General features: G+C 59.5%; 3 protein-coding genes across 27 annotated transcripts in view; 2 read left to right on the forward strand and 1 right to left on the reverse strand.

Moving 5' to 3' along the window:
• Positions 1-4541, forward strand: part of AP1B1 (adaptor related protein complex 1 subunit beta 1) — a 54680-nt gene extending 50139 nt beyond the window's left edge. For 13 of the 25 annotated variants that reach the window (XR_011420721.1, XR_011420717.1, XR_011420723.1 and 10 more), the window contains 5 exons: positions 269-398; positions 675-759; positions 1457-1543; positions 1649-2524; positions 3377-4356. Coding sequence is in view for 12 of the 25 variants with exons in the window: in XM_070219804.1 (XP_070075905.1) it covers positions 269-398; positions 675-759; positions 1457-1543; positions 1649-1803; positions 3377-3451 (532 nt within the window). In the remaining 13 variants the exon portion in view is untranslated. Of the gene's footprint in view, positions 1-268; positions 399-674; positions 760-1456; positions 1544-1648; positions 2525-3376 lie in introns of all 25 variants that reach the window. The other 12 variants (XM_070219804.1, XM_070219803.1, XM_070219811.1 and 9 more) reach the window with 2 other exon arrangements.
• Positions 4542-6730: 2189 nt separating this feature from the next.
• RASL10A (RAS like family 10 member A) lies at positions 6731-15635 on the forward strand. Its single transcript, XM_001916051.5, has 3 exons — positions 6731-13484; positions 14556-14680; positions 14986-15635. The coding sequence occupies exons 1-3, from the start codon at positions 13266-13268 to the stop codon at positions 15251-15253; spliced, it is 612 nt and encodes a 203-aa protein (XP_001916086.1). The 5' UTR covers positions 6731-13265; the 3' UTR covers positions 15254-15635.
• Positions 15636-15792: 157 nt separating this feature from the next.
• On the reverse strand, positions 15793-21265 carry GAS2L1 (growth arrest specific 2 like 1). Its single transcript, XM_023646900.2, has 6 exons — positions 21118-21265; positions 19555-20203; positions 18090-18197; positions 17901-17994; positions 17632-17803; positions 15793-17104 (listed from the first exon to the last, which is right to left on the reverse strand). The coding sequence occupies exons 2-6, from the start codon at positions 20182-20184 to the stop codon at positions 16090-16092; spliced, it is 2019 nt and encodes a 672-aa protein (XP_023502668.1). The 5' UTR covers positions 20185-20203; positions 21118-21265; the 3' UTR covers positions 15793-16089.
• Between the last annotated feature and the right edge of the window lie 1634 nt (positions 21266-22899).

The raw sequence follows: 22899 nt of genomic DNA on the forward strand, positions 1-22899 counted from the left end.
GGGCCTGCCCAGTGCCTAGCCCAAAGGAGAAAGAGAAGCAGAGACAGGCTGCAGCCTGCAGGTGGCCCAGGACTCTCCTTCCTGTCCAAATGGCCGTTGAATGTGGGGGTTAAGAGCTGGTCCTTCTGGCCTGCCTGGGCCTAGTCCTAGGGTGAGCCAGCTTGCTGGAAAGGCTTCTTGCCAGCCACTGCCCTAGCTCTGGAGCCCACCTGTGCCATGTCAGCACCTGTTTCCCCTGCCATCCCCATCGGGGCTTCTCTCTCCCCAGCTTTGGCCTGGCCCCCGCCGCCCCCCTCCAGGTCCACGCACCGCTCAGCCCCAACCAGTCTGTGGAGATCTCCTTGCCTCTCAACACGGTGGGCTCGGTAATGAAGATGGAGCCTCTGAACAACCTCCAGGTGTGTTCCAGGCAGGCACCCCAGTCCTTACCAGCGTGCCAGCCCCAGGGGAGGGGCCTGGTGGAGAGGTCTGGGGCCTGGACAGTGTGGGCGAAGGGATATGTCTGTGCAGTTGTGCTCCTGGTCACAGATGCGGCAGGGGAGGCCTGATCAGGGTAGACAGAGGGGCATGGTTACCGTGGACGACATGTAAGGCAACCTGCTCAGGTGGGGGGCATAGAGAACAGGCCCTTCCTGGGGCCTCAGAGGACTGACTGGGGACCCCCTTGTTCCTAGGTGGCTGTGAAGAACAACATTGATGTCTTCTACTTCAGCACCTTGTACCCACTGCACATCCTCTTTGTGGAGGACGGGAAGATGGGTGAGTTGTGAGGGTGCCGCTGGGGTCCCTGTAATGGATGATTGGCTCGCCCCACATTGGAGTTCATGAGTCGCTGACTCCTCTGCAGAGCCTGGAGCAAGGCGCACGCCTCCATCCAGGCCCCCAGGGTCTTGTCTGGCCAGCTCCAGGGGCTGTGTCATGAAGGAGCTTACTCATGGGTTCTCCTGCTCCACCCCTCAGCCTTGCCCACAGCCTCTAGACAGTCATCCCATGGGCTCCCCAAGGCAGGGAACCCAGACCATGCCTCGCACCTGTTGCCCATCTCCTGTGCCCTGGCCAGAACCCCTGAGAAGACTGTCATCCCGGTGCCTGGAGGGCTCACTCCCGGCCCGGTGCTGTGTGGTGCACTTTGCCCACGTCATCTCTCAGTCACCACAGAAGCCCTGTAATGCCAGCAATGGCTAATGAGCAGGCTTCTCTGGGCCAGAGCAGGAGGAGGGCATATGTTGGTGCTGGGCAGGAGAGAGCTAAGGCCCAGAGGCGGGGACAACGCTAGTAGCCACCTTCACAGAGCTGCAGGTTTACTCAACGAAGCAGGAGGGGCTGTGGCGGAGCTAGTGCCTGTCCTCACCTTCAGGGTGGCACCTCCCCCACCCAGACCCATTTCCTGCTGAGTGTTGTCAAGCAGGGCCACAGGTTTATTAGGGTCCCATCTCCTACCCAACCCCACCTTCAGACCGGCAGATGTTCCTGGCCACATGGAAGGACATTCCCAATGAAAATGAAGCTCAGTTCCAGATCAGAGACTGCCCCCTCAATGCAGGTAGGACTCCCAAGCCCCCCACCCCAGTCTACACTGCGCTCGCCTGTACACCAGGCCCTCCCCCATTGCTGACTAGGGGGCCTTCTCTGGCCATCTGATCCCCAGAGGCCGTGAGCAGCAGGCTGCAGAGCAGCAACATCTTCACGGTCGCCAAGAGGAACGTGGAGGGCCAGGACATGCTCTACCAGTCCCTGAAGCTGACCAACGGCATCTGGGTGCTGGCGGAGCTGCGCATTCAGCCAGGCAACCCCAACTTCACGGTGAGGGCCCCCGCTCCTGCCCTGCCAGCCCTGGGAGCTCTACCTCCCTGTCCTGGGTGGCCTCTCCTGCCCCACCCCACCCCAGGCCAGGGGTCTGCTCTGATGGCAGACACTCTAGCCCAGCTAGACTGGGGTCCCTTCTAGCCTGGCATGAATGAGCATCAGAATTCTGTTCCTGGAAGGGACCTTAGAAAGCTTCCAACTCAATCCTATTAACTTACCTGGATAAGACACCAAATTCAGTCTCAGAATAGTGAGTTGGACTAGAAGATTCTGTAAAATCAGGCCCTGTGAGGCAACACGGTTGGCCTGAGGCCCACCTGACTGGGAAGGGGCTCTGCTGGACCCACACCCTGGCGCTCCTCCCGCTCCTCCCTGCCCAAGGGCCCGCCTGGGAGGACGTTGAGTCCTGGCAGCTTGTCCTTCCTGGCCTTTGAGTCAGACCCCAGTCAAGACATGGCTTCCGTAGAGCGTGGCTGTCCTGGAGGCCGTGTTGCTCTCCCAGCCCCTGGAGAGCCCCAGGCTTTGCTTCTCCCCATGCACCCGAGTCTCTGGCAGGCATGGCCCTCCAGACACTGCTCCTAGGCCCCACTGGCGGTGCTGGCACTATGGCGGGGTGAGGGTTGCGGCCGTGGCTGCGGTGGTGGTAATCTCCGTCTCCCTGTGTTCGGTTGCTGCATGTCCACCTTCCCTGCTGGTGCCTGTGGTGCAGGACTTGGAGGTTAGCAGATTGCATTTCTCTTCTCTTTCCCCTCGATCCTCCCCAGCCGTACCTCGCACCCTCATCTCCTGGCCTCGCCTCACCCTGCTGCTCCCCAAAGCTGAGCAGACATGCATGCAGGCTGTAGGCAGGAGGACGGGGCCCCTGATTGAGGAATTGAGGAGCCAAGATTCCCACTTCCCAACTCACACAGTGTGCCCAGAGCCCTGCAGGGGAGACTGGGCGTCCCAAGGGGCCACCACTGCAGACTTCCGGAGTCCATCTGCCCCTCCCCCTTCCCAGTCGCAGCCTTCAGAAGCAGTGATTTTGGCAGAAGGGCTGGTGGCACTTGTCTCTCCTCTGCCTGTGCTCTCCAGGCTCCTACCGCAGTTAGAGCTGGGGCGAAATCTCTGGCAGACCTGCTTCCTGTGCAGGAAACCAGGCAGAACCCCCAGCGCCCCCTTGTCTGCCCAAGCAGAGGTCTCCCTCCCAGCCTCCTCAGGGTTTCCTGTCAGGCTTCGGTCCTGAGGACCCCAGCCCTCCACGGTGGGGGCCAGGAGCTCCCTGACAGCCTCCAGCTCATGATTCACGCTGCTTGCCAGTAGGGCCGAGGTGGCTGCGCTGACAGCAGGTGTGTGGGCTGCAAGTATATTTGGTCCACACCCGGCTGGCTGCGGCGGCCGCCCCCTCTGCTTCACCACACATCTGCTCCAGCTGCGCTGCTGCCACCCGGCCATGTGAGCTCGCCACGCTCTTCCATCTGGTCCCCCCCTCCCTCCTCATGTGTTCTTTCCCAGCCTGGTAAGTGACAGCCCCAGAGAGGAGCCCCAGGAATGAGCACTCTCTTTCCCTGCCCCCTCTCTCCCCCTGCAGCTGTCCCTGAAGTGTCGAGCGCCAGAAGTGTCCCAACACGTGTACCAGGCCTATGAGACCATCCTCAAGAACTGAGGCCCCTTCCAGCGCCCGCCCCAGCCTTCTGCCAGCCCCGTCGAGGAGCCTCCTGGGAGGTGGGAGCACCTCCTTCTCCTGGGAGGGGCCCGGCAAGGCTCCTCTCCACCCATGGGGCTCCCTGGTCCTGACTGCAGGGCCTGCCCGGGTCCTTGGGGCGAGGCAGCAACCCTCCTGGAGTAAAATCTCTGTACTCCCGTGCTCGGGGACTCCCCTCTTCCATTGCTGCTGACATTTAGGGTCAGATGAGGAGGGGACCAAAGGAGACAGAGCCAGAGCGGCTGCAGAAGCTGGACAGGGAGACCCAGGGTTCTTCTCTTCCTTTTCCCGGTGCCTGAGGGCGAGTACATGGTTCCCTCCTCAGGCTCGCAGCCCAGGAAACCCCGTGCCTCTCAATCTCTCTCTCGGGTTGGTGTTAGAGGCCCTCCCTACCATCCACTCGCATGGAATGGGCCCTGCCAGGCTATCTTGGTGTACGTGGAGGGTCCCCTTGGTACTCTGCTGCTCTGTCAGGGTCTGGGGCTCCCAGGGCCTGCACCCCACCCTCTCTCCCTGCATCCCCCCAGGCAGGGACCCTGTGGTCATGCCAATCAGGCCACAGCCTCCCAGAACATCTGCCCGGGCTCCTGCTCCCCTGGCAGTTGCACCCCACCCACCTTGCCCCTGAGGACAGTCACTGCCTATAATACATTCCTTGGTGTCCCCTGGGCTCCTTGAGCAGAGACAGGCCTGAGGGACAGGGCACATGGGTGAGCAGCGTGCTTCCAGTCTGTGGTTTCTTTGGGGTTTCTCCTTAGTGTCTGCTACCCTCCTCCTGGCCTTCCAAGTTTCAGTCGTGTCTGACAGAGCATTAGGTTTTCCTGTTACTGCTGTTTAATAATAAAGGAAGATTCTGCTTTTGGCAATCATGGGCACTTTTTTCCCCTCCACCCAATGGCCCCCTCCACCAGAACTGAAAACTGCCTTCGAGTGGCTGAGGCTGGTTTTCTGAGCCCTGCAGTAACTATATCTAATATATATAAATAGAGACTATATATTGTATGTTTACTTATTTTCAAAAAGAGAAAGTGAATAAAAATGATGACATCAAGTGTGTCCCTGGCCAGTGTGTCAGGTCCTAAGGCTCTTCTGGGTGGGGTCCCGGGTCCCCTGGGGTCCAGGGCCAAGGGCTCGAGCTGTGTACGGGCCCTTCCCTCCACCCTGTCCTTAAAAACTGACTTCTGAGGACTGTTGGTCTCCCTGGCACCTCTCCCGCCCTTGATCTCAACTCCACCCCAGCCGACTCCATCTCGCTTTTGATGTTGGCTTGGAGGGTGACATTCCATTTTGGTTTTCCTCAGCTCCCTGCCTTTGGGAGGTTCCCCAGAGTGGCAGGGAGGTCCTCTGATTGGGGGCAGCTGTGGGAGAGGGAGCGGGTAGGCAGGCTGAGCACTGGGCCTGTCTGGGCAGGCTGTTACCCACCCTGCATCTGCGGCTGGCTGAGTGTGGGTACTAAGCTGGCGTTCGCCCCAGCTGCCATCGAGGACACCGCATGTGGCCCCAGTCCTGGCATTGGCCTGGCTCCCCAGGGAGGGCAGCCAGATCCTGGGCAGGGCTCTGGCAGCAGAGTTGCCATTGGGTTCTCGGTGCCTGGTGGCCATGGGCCTTCAGTCTGCTTCTGGGGGCGGAGCAGCCCAGGTGCCCCAGCCATTCCCTGTACCCCACCCACCTCTGGCACTGCTGCCTTCCCAGCTGCCCAGGGCTGAAGGAAGAGGCTGTGTACCTCTCATGGGACATCGGCAGGGGCACCTGGCCCTCACTATCTCTCCTCTGACCCCTGGGATATGGCTCTGCTTCCCTGGGGACCACAGAGTCTAGAACCAACCAAGGCCGTTGATTGTACAACTCTAGTTCGCACCTGGCCCGAAAGTCCCCAGGCTCAGAAGGCCCTGTGCAAACATAGCTGGAGTCCCCTCCAGCTGTGGGCTAGAGGGATGTGAGTCCTTGGTGTTGCCTGCTGCCCCTGCCCTCCTGGGGGCCCAGCTCTCACCCAAACACCCTGTGAGTGCACTGCTAGCTCCCCCAGCGGCTCCCCGCTCAGTCATCCAGGGCCTCACAGAACTTGCTGTCCCCGCCCTCCACCCCTGAGGGCAGGAGAGTTGAAGTGTAGGATAGCTGTCCGCAGTGGCGAGGGCAACTTGAGGCCTGGGACCAAGCACCTGGGTGAGGAGGAAAAGCTGATGAGAAAGGCTGGCCTGTTGGGACAGAGGGCCTTGGAATGTCACCAGACATCTTGGGCTCGCCCTCCTAACTCAAGCCGAGCTCGGGCCTCAGGCAATTGTAGGATGGACCTCACCATGATCTTGCCCCTCTCCCACCCACACGGCGCTGGCATGACAGGACCCAGCAGAGTGTTACTATGCACAGGGAGAAGCCGAGGCAGACAGCCTTCTCACCCACAGTTCCCCAGGCCTGGGCCTCACCTCCTCACCGCGTCAGGAAAACAAGGGCCCAAGCCTGTAGAGTGCTTTAGGGGACATCCAGTCTGTGCCCTTCCACTTCCCTGTCCTGCCATCACCTCGTGAGGGCCCATCACGGGCCTCCTCCCCATCTCACGTGGCACTCCTGGTCCTGAGAGTGGGCCTGATGCCTCTCGGAGGCCTCGGCATCCCGCAGAAGATTCTCCAGTGTCTGGGGCTTTCCCAGGCAGTCGGGGAATTCAACAACAGCAACCCATTATTCCTGGAGGGGGCTGATAGGTTCCCTCTGGGCCAGCCACTGTGCTAAGGCCTGCGGCCTGCCCTCATTTTGCAGTTTTTATCTTCAACTAGTGATTTGCTTTGTTTTTTGTCTTTGTGGAGAGAGTAATTCCAGACCGTGGTAAGATCAGCCACACAAAGGATAGCGTTCTCCCCCCGACCCTTCTCCACGTCTTAGTTTTCTTCCCTAGAGGCAAACTTCATTGCCAGATTTTGGTTTTCTTCCAGAATATTCCATGCAAGTATACGATTAAATCCACAGAGGTATTTACTAAACAAATGGCAGCATGCTCAAAACACTACCAGCGCTCTTCTTTTCTTGCCCATCAGTACAAACACACCCGCTGCAGAATTCCTTGCACGGATGGGCCACCAGAGCTGGTGCCTGCTGACGACATTCAGGCCGGTTCTCTCGGCTATGAGTCTGGGTGTCGGTGTCGTGACTATCTTCCTACATTCATCCTTGCTCGTGGGCACAAATGTAGCTGTAGCATTGAGCCCTAGAATTGCTAGACCAGAGGTATAAGCATTTTCCTTTTTTTTTTACTTTTTTTTTTTTTGAGGCAGATTAGGGCTAACATCTGCTGCCAATCCTCCTCTTTTTGCTGAGGAAGACTGGCCCTGAGCTAACATCCATGCCCATCTCCCTCTATACGTGGAACGCCTGCCACAGCATGGCTTGCCGAGCGATGCCATGTCCACACCCGGGATCCAAACCAACGAACCCCAGGCCACTGAAGTGGAACGTGCGCACCCAACCACTGCGCCACTGGGCCGGCCCGCATTTTACATTTTAAATTTTAGTTCTTGTTTTGAAAAGGTAATGCATTCACATGGTTCAAAATCCAAAGGGCAAAAAAAGACAGAAGTGAAAAATCCTCCTCCGTCCCCTCCTTCCTCTCCCCACAGGAACCACTGGTACCTTCCAAAGAGACTCAGTGGTGTCTAACGTGGGTTTTTCCCTTTTTATACACAAACGGTAGCATGAAATAAATCCCATTCTGCACCGCACTTACATCTTGGGGACTTTCCATTATCAGTCCATTATAGAGACAACCTCATGCCTTTTTATAACAGCTCTGTGCTTTTCCATTGAGTGGAGGCACCATCATGAACCAGTGCCCTCGTGATGGCCGTTGACTTGTGTCTACGGTGTTGCCAGTACAGGTGATGCTGCAAAGAATATTCACTCTCATTCATCGGTAAATGCTCGAGATGGGAATTGTTGGGTCGAAGGTAGGTATAGTACATTCGTAATTTTGTTGCTAAAAATTCTCCAATTCACACTCCCACCACCCAGGAATGAGATGCCTGTGTCCCCCACACCCTCACAAACTCAGTGTTCCTGATGTGTGCCAAACTGACGCGTGAAAAATGGTACCTTACCGTGTTTTAAATGTGCCTCTGTTCATGTGTTTTCAAGCCATTTGTCTGTCCTTTTCTGTGAGCTGTCTTCCTAGTTTTTGCCCACTTACTATGTGGTCACTGGTCCTTTTCTTACTGATTTGTCATTGTTTCTCCCTATTTTGTTACTCCCCATTTTGTTACTCCCCATTTTGTTACTTTTCCATGCTGAAATTGGTTTTTATGCAGTCTTCTTTTAATCTCGTCTTTCTTTCTCGTACATGTCTGATCTTAGTTTTTGCATTTCGATCCTGTTCCATCTGGGCTTCATATCAGCAACGAGGTAGGATCCAACTTCCTCTTTTCCCAGATGGTTACCCAGTTGTCTCCACACCATCTACTGAATAATTCATCTTTTCCCCACAGATTTGAAATGTCATTTGTAGCATATACTAAATTCCCACATACATATGAGTGCTTTTCTGGACTCTGTTCTGTATCAGAGAATTTGTCTATTCATTGGCCACTGCGTTTTTTAAAAATTATGGTGCCTTTATATTTTCATATTTATAGTATTCTCTTAATCACCCTCTTTGTCCCATTTGAACTTTAGAACTAGTCTGTTTTTTTAAGAAAAATTGATACTATTTTTATTTGGATCACATCAAGTGTTTATATGAACTTATGGAGAATTGACATCCTGATAATGATGTCAGTAATAATATTAATCATTCTATCGAAATACAGGAGTAGATGCCTTTCCACTGCTTCGTGCTTTTTTTACATCTCTGTAATATTTTTAAGTTTTCTTCATTTAAAAGTTCTTGCATGCACATTTATTCCTACATAGATTCATAAGTATTTTCTATTTTTTGGTTCCTTTTATAAATGGACTCTTTTCCATTCTTTTCTATATATATTTATGATGTGAATATATATTTGTTAGTATATACTATAATATATGGGAATTATATTTACCGCATAAATAACAAATTATATAATTTTTAAACTAAACTCCAGACTTTATTCGGATCCACTAGTTTGCCCACTCACGTCCTCGTTCTGTTCTCAGATCCCACATTCCATGTGGTTGTCATGCCTGCTGAGTCTCCTCTGGTCTGTGACAGTTTCTCGGACTTTGTTTTTCCTGACCTTAACAATTTCAAGGAGTACTGGCCAGGTATCTTGTAGACTACCCCTCAATTTGGGTTTGTCTGATGTTTTTCTCTCGGTAGATGGGGTTGTGGGTTTTTAGGAAGAAGACCAGAGAGGTGCCCTTGTCGTCACATCATGTCAGGGGTACACGCTCTCAACATGACTTATCACTGTCACATTGGCCTGGATCACTTGGCCAAGGTCGTGTCTGCAGCCTCCTCCCCTGAGAAGTTACCTTCACCCCTTTTCCATACTCTTCCTTAGAAGCAAGTCACTAAGTGCCGCCTACACTCAGAAAGAGCGTGGGGGCAGGGAGTAGCTGCATAAATTATTTGGAATTCTTCTGGAAAGAAGATCTGTTTCTTCTCGGGCATTTATTTATTCATTCAGTCCTATCAGTTTGGACTCATGGATATTTATTTTATAATTTGGGCTTAATTCAAAAGTACATTATTTATTTTGTTGCTTAAATTGTTCCAGCTTTGGCCATTGGGAGCTCTTTCAGGCAGGCTCTGTGTCCCTTTGACATGCCACCATCCTTTTGTTTCTTTGGAGCATTCCCTTACTTTCTGATATTTCAAGACGCTGCAGGCTCATCTTGTGTTTGTCCTGCTCCAACCCTGGCCTCAGCCATTTCTCCAACGAGCCTGGTTCCTTTCCCTGGAGAGTGGTCTTAGAGACCAAGAGCTGGGTGCTGGGTGTGCTTGTTATTCTATGGTGGCCCTTCAGCAGACAGATCCAGGAAATCTGTGTGTGCATGCATACCCACATAGACATGCCTACACCTCCATTAGGTTTTGTAACTAATAGCTATTTGCATATAAAAACGAAATTGTTTCATGTGTACAAATTTTGTTCCCCTCCAAGCCTTACTAAATTGTCTTGTTTTCCTCTTTGTATCATCTCATCTCACCCCACAACAACTCTATGAAGTCAAGACCATTATTGTCCCCTTTATAGAGAAGGAAACTGAGGCTCAGAGAATTCAAGTAACTTGCACAGATGACACACCCCTGGGAGGAGGTTTCAAACCCAAGAGGTCTCACTTTGGGGGCCTGCAAGCTCTGCCCTCATGGCTGTAAGACCCCGCTGGCCTTCAGGAAGCTAACCAGCTACACTCAATGCGCAGCATTATGATGATGACCAAGGACCCACTAGGCGCCAGGCATCTCAGAGGTAGGGGCGCCTGCCCATTCAGGGCTTAGGAAGTAAGTTACTGCTGGGACAAGTGGTGTGGAGCTGTGATCAACAGGCAAGACAGACCATGATTAATGGTCAGTGGAATGGCCCAGATGGCTGGGCCAGAGGAGTCCAGAGCAAGTACCCCTGGGAGCTGAATGCAATGCAGGGTGCTCAACCCCAGGGAAGGGCTGAAATCAGGCCAGTTGGGAAGAAGCCATGTGGCAAAGATCAGGCAGTAGTGGGGACATCCAGTCATGGGGGGCTAGGGCAATGATCGAGGGGACACAGAATTCTCCACCAGTGCCTGTCCCTCTCAACCACCACCCAGCCCACCCCACTTAGTGTGGCTTAGTCCTTCAGGGCTCAGCTTAGGTGTGTCACCAGGCCCTTCCTGAGCCCCTACCATCAGCCAGGCTGGTGCCTGCCCCCGGTCCCCTCAGCCCACAGACCTGAACCAGCCCAGTGCTCCTGTTTCCATCTGTCTGTGCCTGGTTGCATGTCTGTCTCCCTGACAAGTCACGGAGGGCAGGCCGTGTGCGCAGCACCACGTCCCATGTGCTGAAGGAGCAGATGTGTGGATGCTTGGTGGGTGCTCCCTGGAGCAGCGGACAGGAGCATGGGAACCGTGGTGCAGCAGCCAGCAGCCTGACTGCCCCTCCTTGGGGAGGGAGGGAGGGGACCAATGAGAGAAACTTTGAAATTCACATCCCAGGCTGACAGGCAGCCCAAGTTGTCTGGCTTGCTAGCTTTGGGAAGCCTGGCACCAGGGCTGCCCACTCCTGTCACAGCTAAGCTCAGCCCCTTTGGGTGACAGGGGGCCTTCCTCAAAGTCCCTCCTCACGGGGCCATGGGCTCCAGCTGACCTCTTCCTGAAGTCCCTTTGGCCCCTGGGCCCAGATGAAGTTGAGTTTCTCAGAAAGTCAGGCAGTGGCCCAAGGTCCTGGGTTCCAGTCCACGGGCTGCCATTTTCCTGCTGAACAATTTTGGGCCAATCATCACATCCCTCTGAGTCTCGATGAGCACGCAGCCATGGGTCAGGGCTTGGCACAAGCACATCATAGGTCCTTGGCAAATGGGAACTGCTGTTAGTGATGCTGATGCAAGAGTCTACTAGGGAATGTGCCAGCCCAGCGGAGTGTGCAGCTCTGTGGGAGCTTTAGGACAGCCCCTGTCCACAGTGTCCTCCATCGTTCCAAAACCACACACTGAGAAAGCACATGGGGACTCAGAGCCACCTCACACACAGCCCTGTTTTTGGTTCCTGAAGAAGCCCTGCCCAAGGAGGTACTCTGTCAGAATGTGAAGCAAGGAAGGTTTTCCAGAGGAAAGACACCCAGAACTGGCTCCCAAGGGTGTGCAGGAGCAAGGAGAGAGGATGCTCCGGGCAGGGAAGGGGGACAGTGCCAAGAACCTTAAGGCAGACCGTGCTGATGTCAGTCCCACATCCTGCTGAGTGCCAAAAGGGACGGGGTGCTTAGTTTATTTACTCCCTGCCTTGTTCCCCAAAGGAAGTGAGGCAGCTCACAAACCCCAAAAGCCTGAAAAGAGGAGAAATCTAGTGAAGGGAAAAGTCATGGTGCAAAAGGAAGAGGAAGTCAGGGGTCCCCACTCACCGGGCTTTAAGATCTGGAACACCTGCCAGAGGTAGCTACAAGTCTGGCTCTCAGCTCCCTAGTGGCTGAGGAGAAGAGTGAAAGCAGACCCAGGGCCCTGATCCAGTGTGAAAGGACGAAAACACACTCACTGGTCTGGAGAAACACCTCTGGTTGCCATCACCTGCTGCTTCTCCACTCCATGGCTTACCTCCTCCTCTCTCTTCCACCTCCTCCAGGCTTCGGTGGGCACGTTGTCTGTGCTCTTACAGTTCCTGGATCCCATGTGTTCAGAACCTTCTCTCTTAAGGCAAGACTTTCTTTCTTTTTTAAATGCATCTCAGCACCCTGGCAAGCAGTAAGATTGAGAATATTTTCTGAAGAGACAGATAAGTGAAATCCTTGGGCAGCACAGGAACATGGAGATGTCTGTGCATCTCTCCCAGTACCTGGGCATCTGGTCAGAGACGTGGGAGCCCCCTCTGCAGGCAGGAGGCAAGCAGAAGCAGAGGGTGGGCAAACCCAGACTTTCCAAGCTGTGATGCGGAAAAAGCTTCTCACCAGGCCCCAGGGAGCGGGCATTTGGGCTTTGAGGGAAGCTGCAGGTGGAGACTCGGGCAGAAAAGTTGGCCTTAGCAGGGACCAAGGTGGTGTTGGCCAATTGCTGGATCTTTCAGCCTTGTTGGGACAGGGATTTGGGGCTGAGCTGCTGTGACCCAGTGGGTACTCACTCAGCACCCTCTCTCCCGCCCTCCCTCAGTGACGGCCATTTGACATGGGGGGCGGGGGGGGGGGTGGTGCTCCTCAGAGGGACCACAAGGCTGCAGGTCAGGGGCCATCCACTTCCCCCAACCCTGGAGAGTCCCCTCTCGGGCCTGTGTTCTCTCTCAAACGGAGATACCAGGTGGAGCCTGTGGCTTCCAGGATCACCATCACGTAGGTAACAGTTTAGTAAAAAGCCTGGCATGTAGTAAGTTCTCAAGAAACGGTGTCTGCCTTTGATGGATGCGGAGCAGAGAGCCAGCGCAGTGCGGCGACTCACCCAAGGTCACACAGCCAGGGCTGGATCCGACCCCGGGCGGCCTGACTCCGGCGGGCCGGGGTTTGTCTCGAGCCAGCTTGGGGAGCGGTGTTTGGAGGAGCGGACGCGGACGTGGGCGGGAAGGGACTTCTATTTTGGAACCGGTGAGAGGATCGCTGTTCGCCGAGAGGGTGGGTTTCTCCCCGGGCTCCCTGCGCCCCAGTCACCTTCTTGCGACCCTTCCCGGGAGGGGCGTCCTGGGCGGGTAGGGGGAGGTGGGAGCGGTGGGCGGGCGGTTACCTCATCGCTGCCTCCCGGAGGCTCCGCTCGCTCGCTCGCTCGCACCGCCGGCTGGGGCGGCGACTCCGGGCGCTGGAGCGAGAGAAGGACGGAGGGACGGAGGCGCCGAGAGGCAGCGCTGCCCCGCGCCCCGCGCCGCTGTGGACCCGCGCGGCCGGGAGGTCGGACCTCGGTGCCTGCGCTGCCCGTGGCGCCTCCGGTCGCGCTGCGGGGCCGAGGCGGTGTCTGCGCGCCGCGCGCCGGCTCATCTCTCCAGAGCTTCTGCACCCGCCGGAGCTGCTCGTGCGTCCGCCGTCGGCCTGCGCGGCTGTCTGTCCGGCCTCCCGCCGCCAGCTCCGTCCCCTGACCTGGCCTCGTCGGGCCCCGGGTGCGCCGGGGGCCGATGAGGAGTGAGGCGGGGCTGGGGCGCACGGGGCAGGGCGCACGGCGCGGCGCCGGCCCATGAGGCTTCCCAGCGCGGGGCGCGGCAGCGCGCGCGGGCCATGGGGGGCAGCCTGCGGGTGGCCGTGCTGGGCGCCCCGGGTGTGGGCAAGACGGCCATCATCCGTCAGTTCCTGTTCGGTGACTACCCCGAGCGCCACCGGCCCACGGACGGGCCGCGCCTCTACCGGCCCGCGGTGCTGCTCGACGGCGCTGTCTACGACCTCAGCATCCGGGACGGCGACGGCGCTGGCCCGGGTGTGAGCCCCGGGGGTCCAGAGGTAGCGGCTCCACGGGCGGGTCAGGGCGTTTGACAGCGTGTGTGTGGGGGGGGTGCTCGGTGCACACGTGCGCGTCCGCGTGGACAGCCCTGGGATGTCTGACTGGGTTCATGCATAGGAGGATGAATGTGTGTCCTGGTCTACGTATGTCTCACCCCTTCTCGCCGGCCTGGAGGCTCCCAAGACCAGGCCCGAAGCCCCGGTTTGCAAAGTGGCTTCTTCTCCCTCGCCTAAGTGCCTTTCTTTGCCTGCCTCCGCTGGCGGGTCCGGATCAGCGCGTAGCGGAGCACGGTCGCGCTTCCCTGAGAGAGAGCTTTGTGTGTTTGCGGGCTTGAGCAGGGCCGCAGTGGGAGAGGTTGGGGCCAGACACAGGGGTGTACTTCCTCGGGGGGTCATTCTCTGCTCCCTCATTCCTGTGATCTGGAGCAAAGACCCGTTTGGTAATTTGTGCAAAGTCCAGGACAGACTGAATCCTTGGAGCCGGACGCCTCCGAGAGGTGAAGAGGAAAGAACAGGCAGGATTAAGCAAGGCTTCCTGGAGGGGGTGGCATTTGGGCTGAACCTGGAAGGATGAGTGAAGTTTTGATTTAAAAAAGTGGCAAAAGCCTTCCAGCTGGAAAGGACAGCTTGTGCTTAGGCCGGAGCCTAAATGTGTACAGCTGCCGACAATCAGTGCTCTCCGAGGGCTGGGGTAACACGGGGCCGCGAGCTTTGGAATCAATCTGAAGGCAGTAGTAACCAGCGCTAGGGTCTAGGGAGGGGAGGGGCCTGACCCAAGCTGAGCTGTGGAAAGCTGGGAGGAGGAGGAAGAAGATAGGGGGTGGGCAGAGAGGAGACCGGGAGTGAAGGAGGTGACCGGCTTCAGGCACTGCTTGTAAATTTCTACCCTGACGGCCATGAGGACAGTGGGGCCCAGGGAGCTGGCGGGAGAGGGCGCACAGATGGGGATGGGGATGGGGACGGCCGAGGCCTGAGGATGAACTATGAGTTCACCGTCGAGGCCCCTGCAGAAGGTCAGGGCGTGGGAGCGTGGGAAGGGGGCTCCGGCAAACCCCGGCCTCCCGCCCCCAGGAGTGGCAGGATCCTAAGGACTGGAGCTTGCAGGACACGGACGCCTTCGTGCTCGTCTACGACATCTGCAGCCCGGACAGCTTCGACTACGTGAAGGCGCTGCGGCAGCGCATCGCCGAGACCAGGTGGGGGCGCAGCCCCAGCTGTGGGTGGGGAGGAGAGGGGTGGGGAGCGTTTGCCAGTCTGGCTGGGCCTTTGCCCGAGGGGATTGGGTGGGTCCTTCCGCCGCCATGGGTCGGGTCTCAGGCCTGCCGGGCCAGGCCTTTGTCCATGGGAAGGTCTCCAGCTGTATCTGGTGTTTGGGCCACGCGGGTCTGGTGTTTGCTGGGGGTCTCTGGCCACAGGAGGGGATGCTCCTGAGTGTCTATACCTACTGGGGGGATTCAACGGCCGTGGGATCCCGCGGCCCTCATCCCCATCTGGCCCCCAGGCCGGCGGGCGCACCGGAGGCACCCATCCTCGTGGTAGGCAACAAGCGGGACCGGCAGCGGCTGCGCTTCGGGCCTCGGCGCGCGCTGGCCGCCCTGGTGCGCAGAGGCTGGCGCTGCGGCTACCTCGAGTGCTCCGCCAAGTACAACTGGCACGTGCTGCGTCTCTTCCGCGAGCTGCTGCGCTGCGCTCTGGTGCGCGCCCGCCCTGCACACCCGGCCCTGCGCCTGCAGGGGGCGCTGCACCCGGCGCGCTGCAGCCTCATGTGACCGAATTGGACGCCGCCGCCAATGGGGGGGGCGGAGGGCCAACGCCTATTTGACTGGAACAACCAGGGACCTGGATTGGACGAGATTGCCCAACTTCTCTCGGATTGGACAGAACAGAGTTTCTTCCGTGATTGGATGAGGAAAGCTCCCACCCAGTCTCCTGGGCGACAGGCTTCTCTTTGAGCCTCATTGGACCCAGCCAGGCCCCAGGCCCCAGTGGACAAGGTCAGTCTTTTCTGGACCTCACTGCGTCATGATCCCATTGGATGGAAGGGAACTGGCTATGAATCTGATTGGAAGCTCTCAGACTACTCCTGGAGTTTCATTGGACAAACTCTTAAGTCATGCCTCTCAGGAGGTAATAAAGGACAATTCACATGCACCTGGCATTTCTGGGATGGGCAAGGTAAACTGAGTCCTGGAGGTCAGAGCTGCCAGGCATTACCCCCTGTCACTTAACTCCAAAATCCCAACTTGTAATGAGGGCCCCAGAACGATGTGATGGCCCCAAGGCTGAGTCCCCAAGAAGCAGACACAAGTAGCTGAAACAATACTTTACTGTCAGGTTCTGCAGGGCCACAGGACCTCGGAAGGGGTCCTCACTGGGCTGGCCCGGCCTCCTCTAAGGCATTCAATAATATTAGTAATTAAATAGCAGTGCTCATCCCCCAACTGGAATGTACAACAGAGGTCCCATTGTGCCATGTGGTCCCAAGGGGTCTGGTCCCATGAGGTGTGGTACCCGAGAGGCAGGGGGGGCTCCCTGATGCAGTGGGGTTAAGGCCACAAAGGAAAAGGAGAAGGAATGGGGACCTGGGGACAGCTGGGCTGGTCCATCACATCCAGGAATCTGGCTCAGCTCTTGGGCTGACCGAGTGCAGGGCATGCCAGGCCCTGGGCTCCGTGGGTCCAGATGGGCGGCGGGGGCCCTGGGGTGTGGGAATGCGTGAGGGTTTTCGGTCTGGCTGTGTATCCATCCGGCCCCGTGCCCAGGTCCTCGGCACTTCCGGGCCAGCCAGGGGCCTCCCAGGTGCATCTGGTGGGCCCCCTACACCAGGGCAGGGGCTGCCTTCATCAGAAGAGCTGGACAGGGCTGGGCCTCGGGGCCCAGGCAGCCCGTTGGCCATCCGGCCAGAGTCTCCGGGTTGGCCACACTTGCCACCCAGGACGCTGAGGGACGAAGAGGAAGAGCTGGAGGAACAGTAGGCCGAGTCAGGAGCTGGAGGGTCTGGGGCCCGAGCTGGGTCAGGGGCTGGTCCAGTGGGGGTCCCGCCAGCAGCAGCCTGAAGGGCTCGGGCATTGGCCAGGAACTCCTCTTCCAGGCGCCGGAACAGCTGCTGCTCCTGCTGCGGGTCAAGCTGCAGGGGTGTGCGGAAGACACTGGCCGGTGTGGTGCCCAACTCTGGACTGGGGCTGGAGACCCGGGGAGGCCGGGGGGCTGCAGGGCTGCGCGCACGGGGGGTCTGGGGACTGCCTCTGCCCCGTGGCACCCACGAGTGCTGCCCATCTCGGTCCCTACGCACGAGCAGCACAGCCTGCTCCTCACGGCTCTGGCTCCGGGCCCGCCGGGCAGGGCTGGGGGCCGACAGCTGGGATCCCCTGCCTCCCGACGCCCCACGGGGCCGCCCCCGATCCAGCCCGTCTCGGGACTGGCTGCGCGGGGCAGGGGGCCGTCTCGGGGAGGCTGGGGTGCCTGTGGTCAACCGCCGGCTGGGCCGCTCCCTCCTGGGGCCAGTGCCTGAGTCGTCACTGCGGGCACCAAGAGGGCCACTCTGGGCTGAGGAGGCTGAGGAGTCGCTGTCCCCGGAGTAGCGGCGGGAGCGGGGATGGGGGGGCAGCTGGTCCCGGGCCCTGGGGCAGGGGAACAAGAGAGAGGGATGGGGCACCTTGGAGAGAGGACTTGTGCAGAAAGGGCAGGGGGAGGAACGAACCAGCAGATCTGTGGTTGGGGGGGCTGGGAAGACACCTGTGGTAGTGGTGGGGTGTTGGTGGGGGCTGTCAAGGGCTTCTGTCTGTCCTGGGGACTTCCAAGGAGAAGTAAGAGACACTGCGGCAGCTTCCTGCAGCCAGCCTCCCCCCCACCCCAAGGCAGCGGAAGAGGTAAGGCCTCCGGGCCCTCAGCTCCTGCTCCCCAGGCCTCCCGTTTCCTGGGCAGGCCAGAGGGAAGCAGGGTTGGACTGGCCGCCACCCAGCCCCCAGAGCCCGCCCCAGCTGTGTTGTTCGTTTGGTTGGGTTGCCATGGAGATGGGAAGCCATGCCCGCCCCCACCCACGGGAACTTTTCCCAGGGTGTGAGTCACTCTGGAGCACAGGCTCCTTTGTCATCCGGGCCAGGGCGGATGCCCCCCCACCCCCACTCCATGTCCTCCTGCCTCTCACCTGAGCGGGGTCTCAAGCCCGTCCTTTGAGCTGCGTAAGCTAATGGGTGTCACCTCGGGCCGGGAGCCCCGGCGCTCACCCCCAGGGGCTGGGCTACCAGCACGGGGGCTGGGTGTGGGCGACACCCTCTGTGGGGAGAAGGTGCGGGCCCTCAGCTGGGGTGGACGGTGGCCTGCGGGAAGAGAAGATGGGTGGCCTGTGAGGGGTGGGACCACAGAGATGAGACCCCCACCCTCTCACCCACCCGCCCACGTCCGGTTGGCACTGACCTGAGGAACAGCGGCAAGGGTCGTGCTTGTCCAGGTAGTGCTCCAGCGTGTCCCAGCCGCCACCCACACGCACCATCACGTGGCTCCTCAGCACCTGTGGGAGCCGGCGTGCGCAGGTCACGGCCTTCCCCTGGGCCTGGCAGCCCACCCCCTAGGCTGCCACCTGCCGAGGCAGCCCCTCGCTCTTACCCGCACAAAGATGAGCAAGCTGGAGTCTCCCACGCGGTACTTCCCCTCGGAAACCTTGATCATGGGAAACTGATCTGGGCAGGTGCATCGGCCTAAGATCTCCCTCACCTGAGGCCAGAGAGGAGAGGCTGGGGGTCAGGGGTCAAATCCCTCCTTCTGGGGCCTGATGTCAGCAGCTCAGGGTCAGGAGGAAGTAAGTCCTCTGGGGAACGGGGACATGGACTGTGTTGCCCCAGACGTGGGTGCAGCCTCTACACTTGACCTTTACCAGCTCTCCTTTCTCTTTGGCTAGCAGGGGTCAGGGAACTGAGCAGGATAAGATGGCGGAGCTGTGGTCAGGCCAGGGTCTGTGCCAAGGAGGAGCCCTGGAGCCTGTCCTCACTCCCCCTTCACCCCCTTCACAGACATGAAGGCTCAGGCCCACAGGGAGGCCAGGTCCTGGGAGGAGGCAGGTCATAGGACACGAGTGTTGGGGGCCCACACCACACTGAGGTGGGGGTGCCACAGACACGAGGGGCACACACACACCAACATGCACACACAGGCCACCCGCCCAGCAAGCACACGTCTGCCCACATGCCCCCCCAGGCTGGGAGCTGCCAGGCTGGCTATGTGGGCGGCCCTGCCCGCCTCAGCGCCCACAGCAGAACCAGAGGAAATGAGCAGGTGGGGCCTTGCACGACTCCAGCCCAGGACAGGGGTGGGGAGGGGTGGAGCCTCTGCCCACGGCCAGGCGGCTACCCGCCTCCAGGACGGGCACATCATAGTCCTGACCTCCTGATAAGAAGGAAACTCTTGGCCCAGCCATGGGGGTGTCAGGGACACCTAGGTCCTAGGAGGAGGAGGGAGCCGGGGTCAGGGTCCCGCACATCTATGCTCGGAGCAGAACTAATCCTGCAGCTCCCACAGCAGCAGCAGCTCCGGGCTTGGCTTCCCAGATAAGTGATAAGGGCCCTGGGGAGTGGGAGGGGCCTGCAGAGCCCCTGGGAGCTTCCTAGGCATTCACTGAGCGCCTGCTCTGTACCAGGCACCTTGCCCAGGGCCAAGAGTCTCAGGCACCCACTCAACCTCACGCTCCATGATGTTGTGGCTGCAACTGTCTAGCAGTGGAGCGCAGGGAGGGCATACAGGAGGTGCTCAAATCCTGCGGCCCCTGGAGGAAGGCATACACAGCACTTATCTAGAGCACGGTTAGCGCCCAAAGGAAGGCAGGAGATCATTCCATGGAAGCCCGGATTGTATCCCAGGCCCAGCTGGGCCGTGTGACCTCAACCGGCACCTCTCCCTCTCTGGGCCTGCTCATCTCCTTGGGGTCAGGTATACACTTGGTGCTCAACATATGCACCCTTTTCGTGGGGCCGGCTGTCCTGCAGATAGCAGGGTGGGCCCTGAGAGGTTCAAGGACCAGTTGCAGGCCTGGCTCCATGTCTGGAGCCTGGCACACAGTGCTCAGCAGAGAACTCACCAGCTCGTCGAGGTTGCGCAGGTCGCTGGGCGTCATGCGGGGCCCGCGGTGGGGAGCCCCGGGGACAGCGGTGCTTTCGGTGGGGTCCTCAGCAGCGGGGACGTTGGGGGCCAGGGGTGCAGCGCGCAGCTCCCGCTCGATCTCCTGTTCGAACTGCACGAGGCGCGGGGCGAGCAGGCCGAGGCGGGCCCCGCGCCGCGCCACCTCCAGCAGGCACAGGACCACACTCTTCTCGTTCTTGCGCAGCACCAGGTCCTCGGTCTCGAACATGAGCACTTCGGGCACGCCCAGCTCCGTGCGGCACCAGCCGATGAAGGTGGCCACGTTGTCGCGGGCCATGAAGGAGCCGGGCGCCACGCTGTGCGCCTGGAAGGCCACGCCACGGGCCGGGCGGGCAGCGGCCAAAGCGCGGGCGGCCTCTGTGACAGCGTTGGCATGCTGGCACAGGGTGGTGCCCGTGGCCAGCCCCGTCAGGAAGCCATCGCCACCACTGGGCAGACCCAGGCCGTACAGGGCATTGAGCCACTCGGCCAGGTCCTCCTTCATGGCCTCCACATAGGCCTCACTGGAGCGGAACGGCCGCACGCTCTTGGCTGCCGAGCCCGCGATGCCCGCCACTGGGTCCGCCATGCCCGGGCCAGCCGAGTCACTGTGGGCAGGGACACAGGTCAGACTGGGGTGAGGACCCAGCAAGCACTCAGGACAGACTCAGCCGCTGACCACCTGCACCCGCCCGTCATTTCAGGCCAAATGCCTGGGTTCACGTGCCAGCTATGAAGAACTGCACCTCAGTTTCCTCGTCTGTGAAATGGGTACAATATCACCTTCCTCGTAGGATCTAATGGGATAATTTTTGGAAGTGACTTAGTGTCCATAAGGGTTTGGTGTTTGGCTCTTTTAGGGGGGTAATGGGAGACCAGGCAGGGGGGTCCCCCGTCCTTGTTGCCCGGTGTGATAGGTGAAGAGCTGAGCCCTAGAAGATGAAGCCCACGGCCGGGTGCTCACAGAGAACAGGAGAGGAACCCGATCAGACCTCAGGGAGGGGTTGGCTCCACTGCTCAGGGCTGGTGCCGACCCCACCTCCTCCCTCCTCCGGGAAGGTCCCGGGTCCTCCGTCAGCCCCCAGTTCACGAAGGACTGTGTCATTATAACAACACCATAGCAGTAATAGTAACCGTAACCTCAGTGACCGTGGCCAGGGCTGAGCACGCAGTGATACTGTCTCCATTTTACAGATGAGGCAACTGAGGCTCGGAGAGGGTAAGAGCTCACTCAAGGTCGCAGAGCAGTGGCTGCCGGAGCCGGGCCGCGTTGCTGATCCCCAGCGCGATCCGGCAGCCCGTGGGCCGGGGCCAGGCCCCGCCTCCTCCGAGAAGCCTCCCTAGAGCCCCAGGCCGGGACTCAGAACGGCCTCCGCCAGCCCCTGCTGTCCTTTGCCTTCAGCCCAGAGAGGGTGCGGGGCCGTCCAAGGTCACACAGCCCGAGGAACACAGGCCACAACCGTAGCCGCCAGGTCCCATCAGTGCGCGCCGGGCAGGGGGTGCTAGGGGTCCCCACGCTCACCTGGCTCATCCCGCGGCCTCGGGGAGCATCGCCCTGGCGGGGGCCGGAGCCGGGCCGGGCCGCCGCAGGGAGGCGCCGCCCGAGCAGCGCGGATCCCGGTGCCCGCGGCCTCCGCGCCCGCCGCCGCCGCCCCGCCTCCCTGGAATTCGGATCCGGCCTGGAGGGGGCGGGCGGCCGCGCTCTTAAAGGGGCCGCGCCGTTCCGGGCCGGGCAGGGCGGGCGGGGGAGGAGCTGGAGCCGGAGCCTCCTGAGCGGGGCGGGCCGAGAGTCCGGTCTGAGCCGAGGGGTCCGCCAGGCGACCCTCCGAGCCCAGGCGGCCATCCCACCCAAGCTGGTTCCCACGACCCCTTCCACCCTCCTTGGTCTCCTGGGGAGAGGTTTGGAGCTTTTAACTGCCCCGCAGTGGCTTCCCTAGGCGGGCCGCACGGCCCGGCGGTTCCCAGGACCCACTCAGGAAGCGATAGGGGCCGGGGGCTGCAGAGTCACCTCCGCCCGAGCAGACCTCCCCAGGCCGGATAGCTGAGGCCGCCCCGCCTCGATGGCGAGCTTCCTACCCGCAGGGTCGGCCGCGGGAGGGGGAGGCTGGCCCCGTTTTCCCACTCGGCGTCCGGCTCCTCACTGAGGACTCATTTTTAACCCCGAGTTAGGGGAACCCGTTTCTCCGGTGAGGACACTGAGGCGCAGAGGGGTAGGCAGGCGGCTGAGGCCCACGTGTCTGACGCCGCCGCCGCTACCCAGCAGGCTGGGGACCCGCCAGTCTCCGACCATCTCTCTGGCTGCCCAGGTGGGCGCAGAATAAAGCGGAGAGGGGGACAAGAGGCAGCCTGGAGCGGCCTGGCTCTGGAGGGTTAACCCCCGCTGGTTTCCTTTCCAACTATAGAGGAGGGACCTGGCCAGGATCCGCGGGAAATCCTGCCCCCTGCTGCTCCTGGGTGGGCGACGCCAGGCCTGGCTGGCTGGGCAGCAGCCTTGCTGGCCAGGCGAGGCCAGCTGGAGAGGAAGAACTGCCAAGAATAGCCAACGCTCAGAGCTTTAATAAAGCTCCTACTGTGTGCTGGACCTGCCCTGTGCCCTTGACCTGAAGGAACTGGTGAGTCACCTCCAGGAGGGACGCCGTGATGCCCAAACTAGGGCTCAGTCAGGAGAGCAGCTGATGGAGCTGGGGTGTGGACATAATTATTATGAAAATACCCTCATTCCAGGATCGGGGCATTTGTTGAGTACCTACTGTGTGCTAGACCTCCTTGTCTCACTGAGTCCTCAAGACCATTCAAAAGGGGGCTCTCACCCCAATGCCCTGGACACCCAGGTGGTGCAGGTCCTGCTCTGCCCTCCATCACAGACTGAGGAAGGCCCCTAACTAGTAATAATAATGGCTGACCCTTGCACAGCACCTACTGTGTGCCGAGTCTCTTGGCTCTGGAAACCAAGAGCAAAAGGCAGGGAATGAAACAGAGCTGCCTCTCAGGGCCCGCAGTCCAGCGGGGAGGCGGCTCTGGGCTGAACCAGGCATGAGGCTGGTGAGAACAGAGAGGTGGAGCCAGGCGAGGGGCAGCAGGAGTAGGGGTGGGACTGGCCTGCGATTTACAGTCAGTGGTCAGGAGAGGAGGTGAGGGAGGCAGCTGTGTGAGATCTGGTGGGTATTTCAGGCAGAACGAACAGTCAGGGTGTGTGCTGCAGGTGGGCAGGTGCCTGGGGTGCAAGAAAGAGTGAGGCGGCCTGCGAGGCTGGAGTGGAGGGAGAGAAAGGGAGGGACGAGGATAGAGAGATTGTGGACAGATG

The sequence above is a fragment of the Equus caballus genome, chromosome 8, assembly GCF_041296265.1.
Source record: "Equus caballus isolate H_3958 breed thoroughbred chromosome 8, TB-T2T, whole genome shotgun sequence".
Classification (NCBI taxonomy): Eukaryota; Metazoa; Chordata; class Mammalia; order Perissodactyla; family Equidae; genus Equus; species Equus caballus.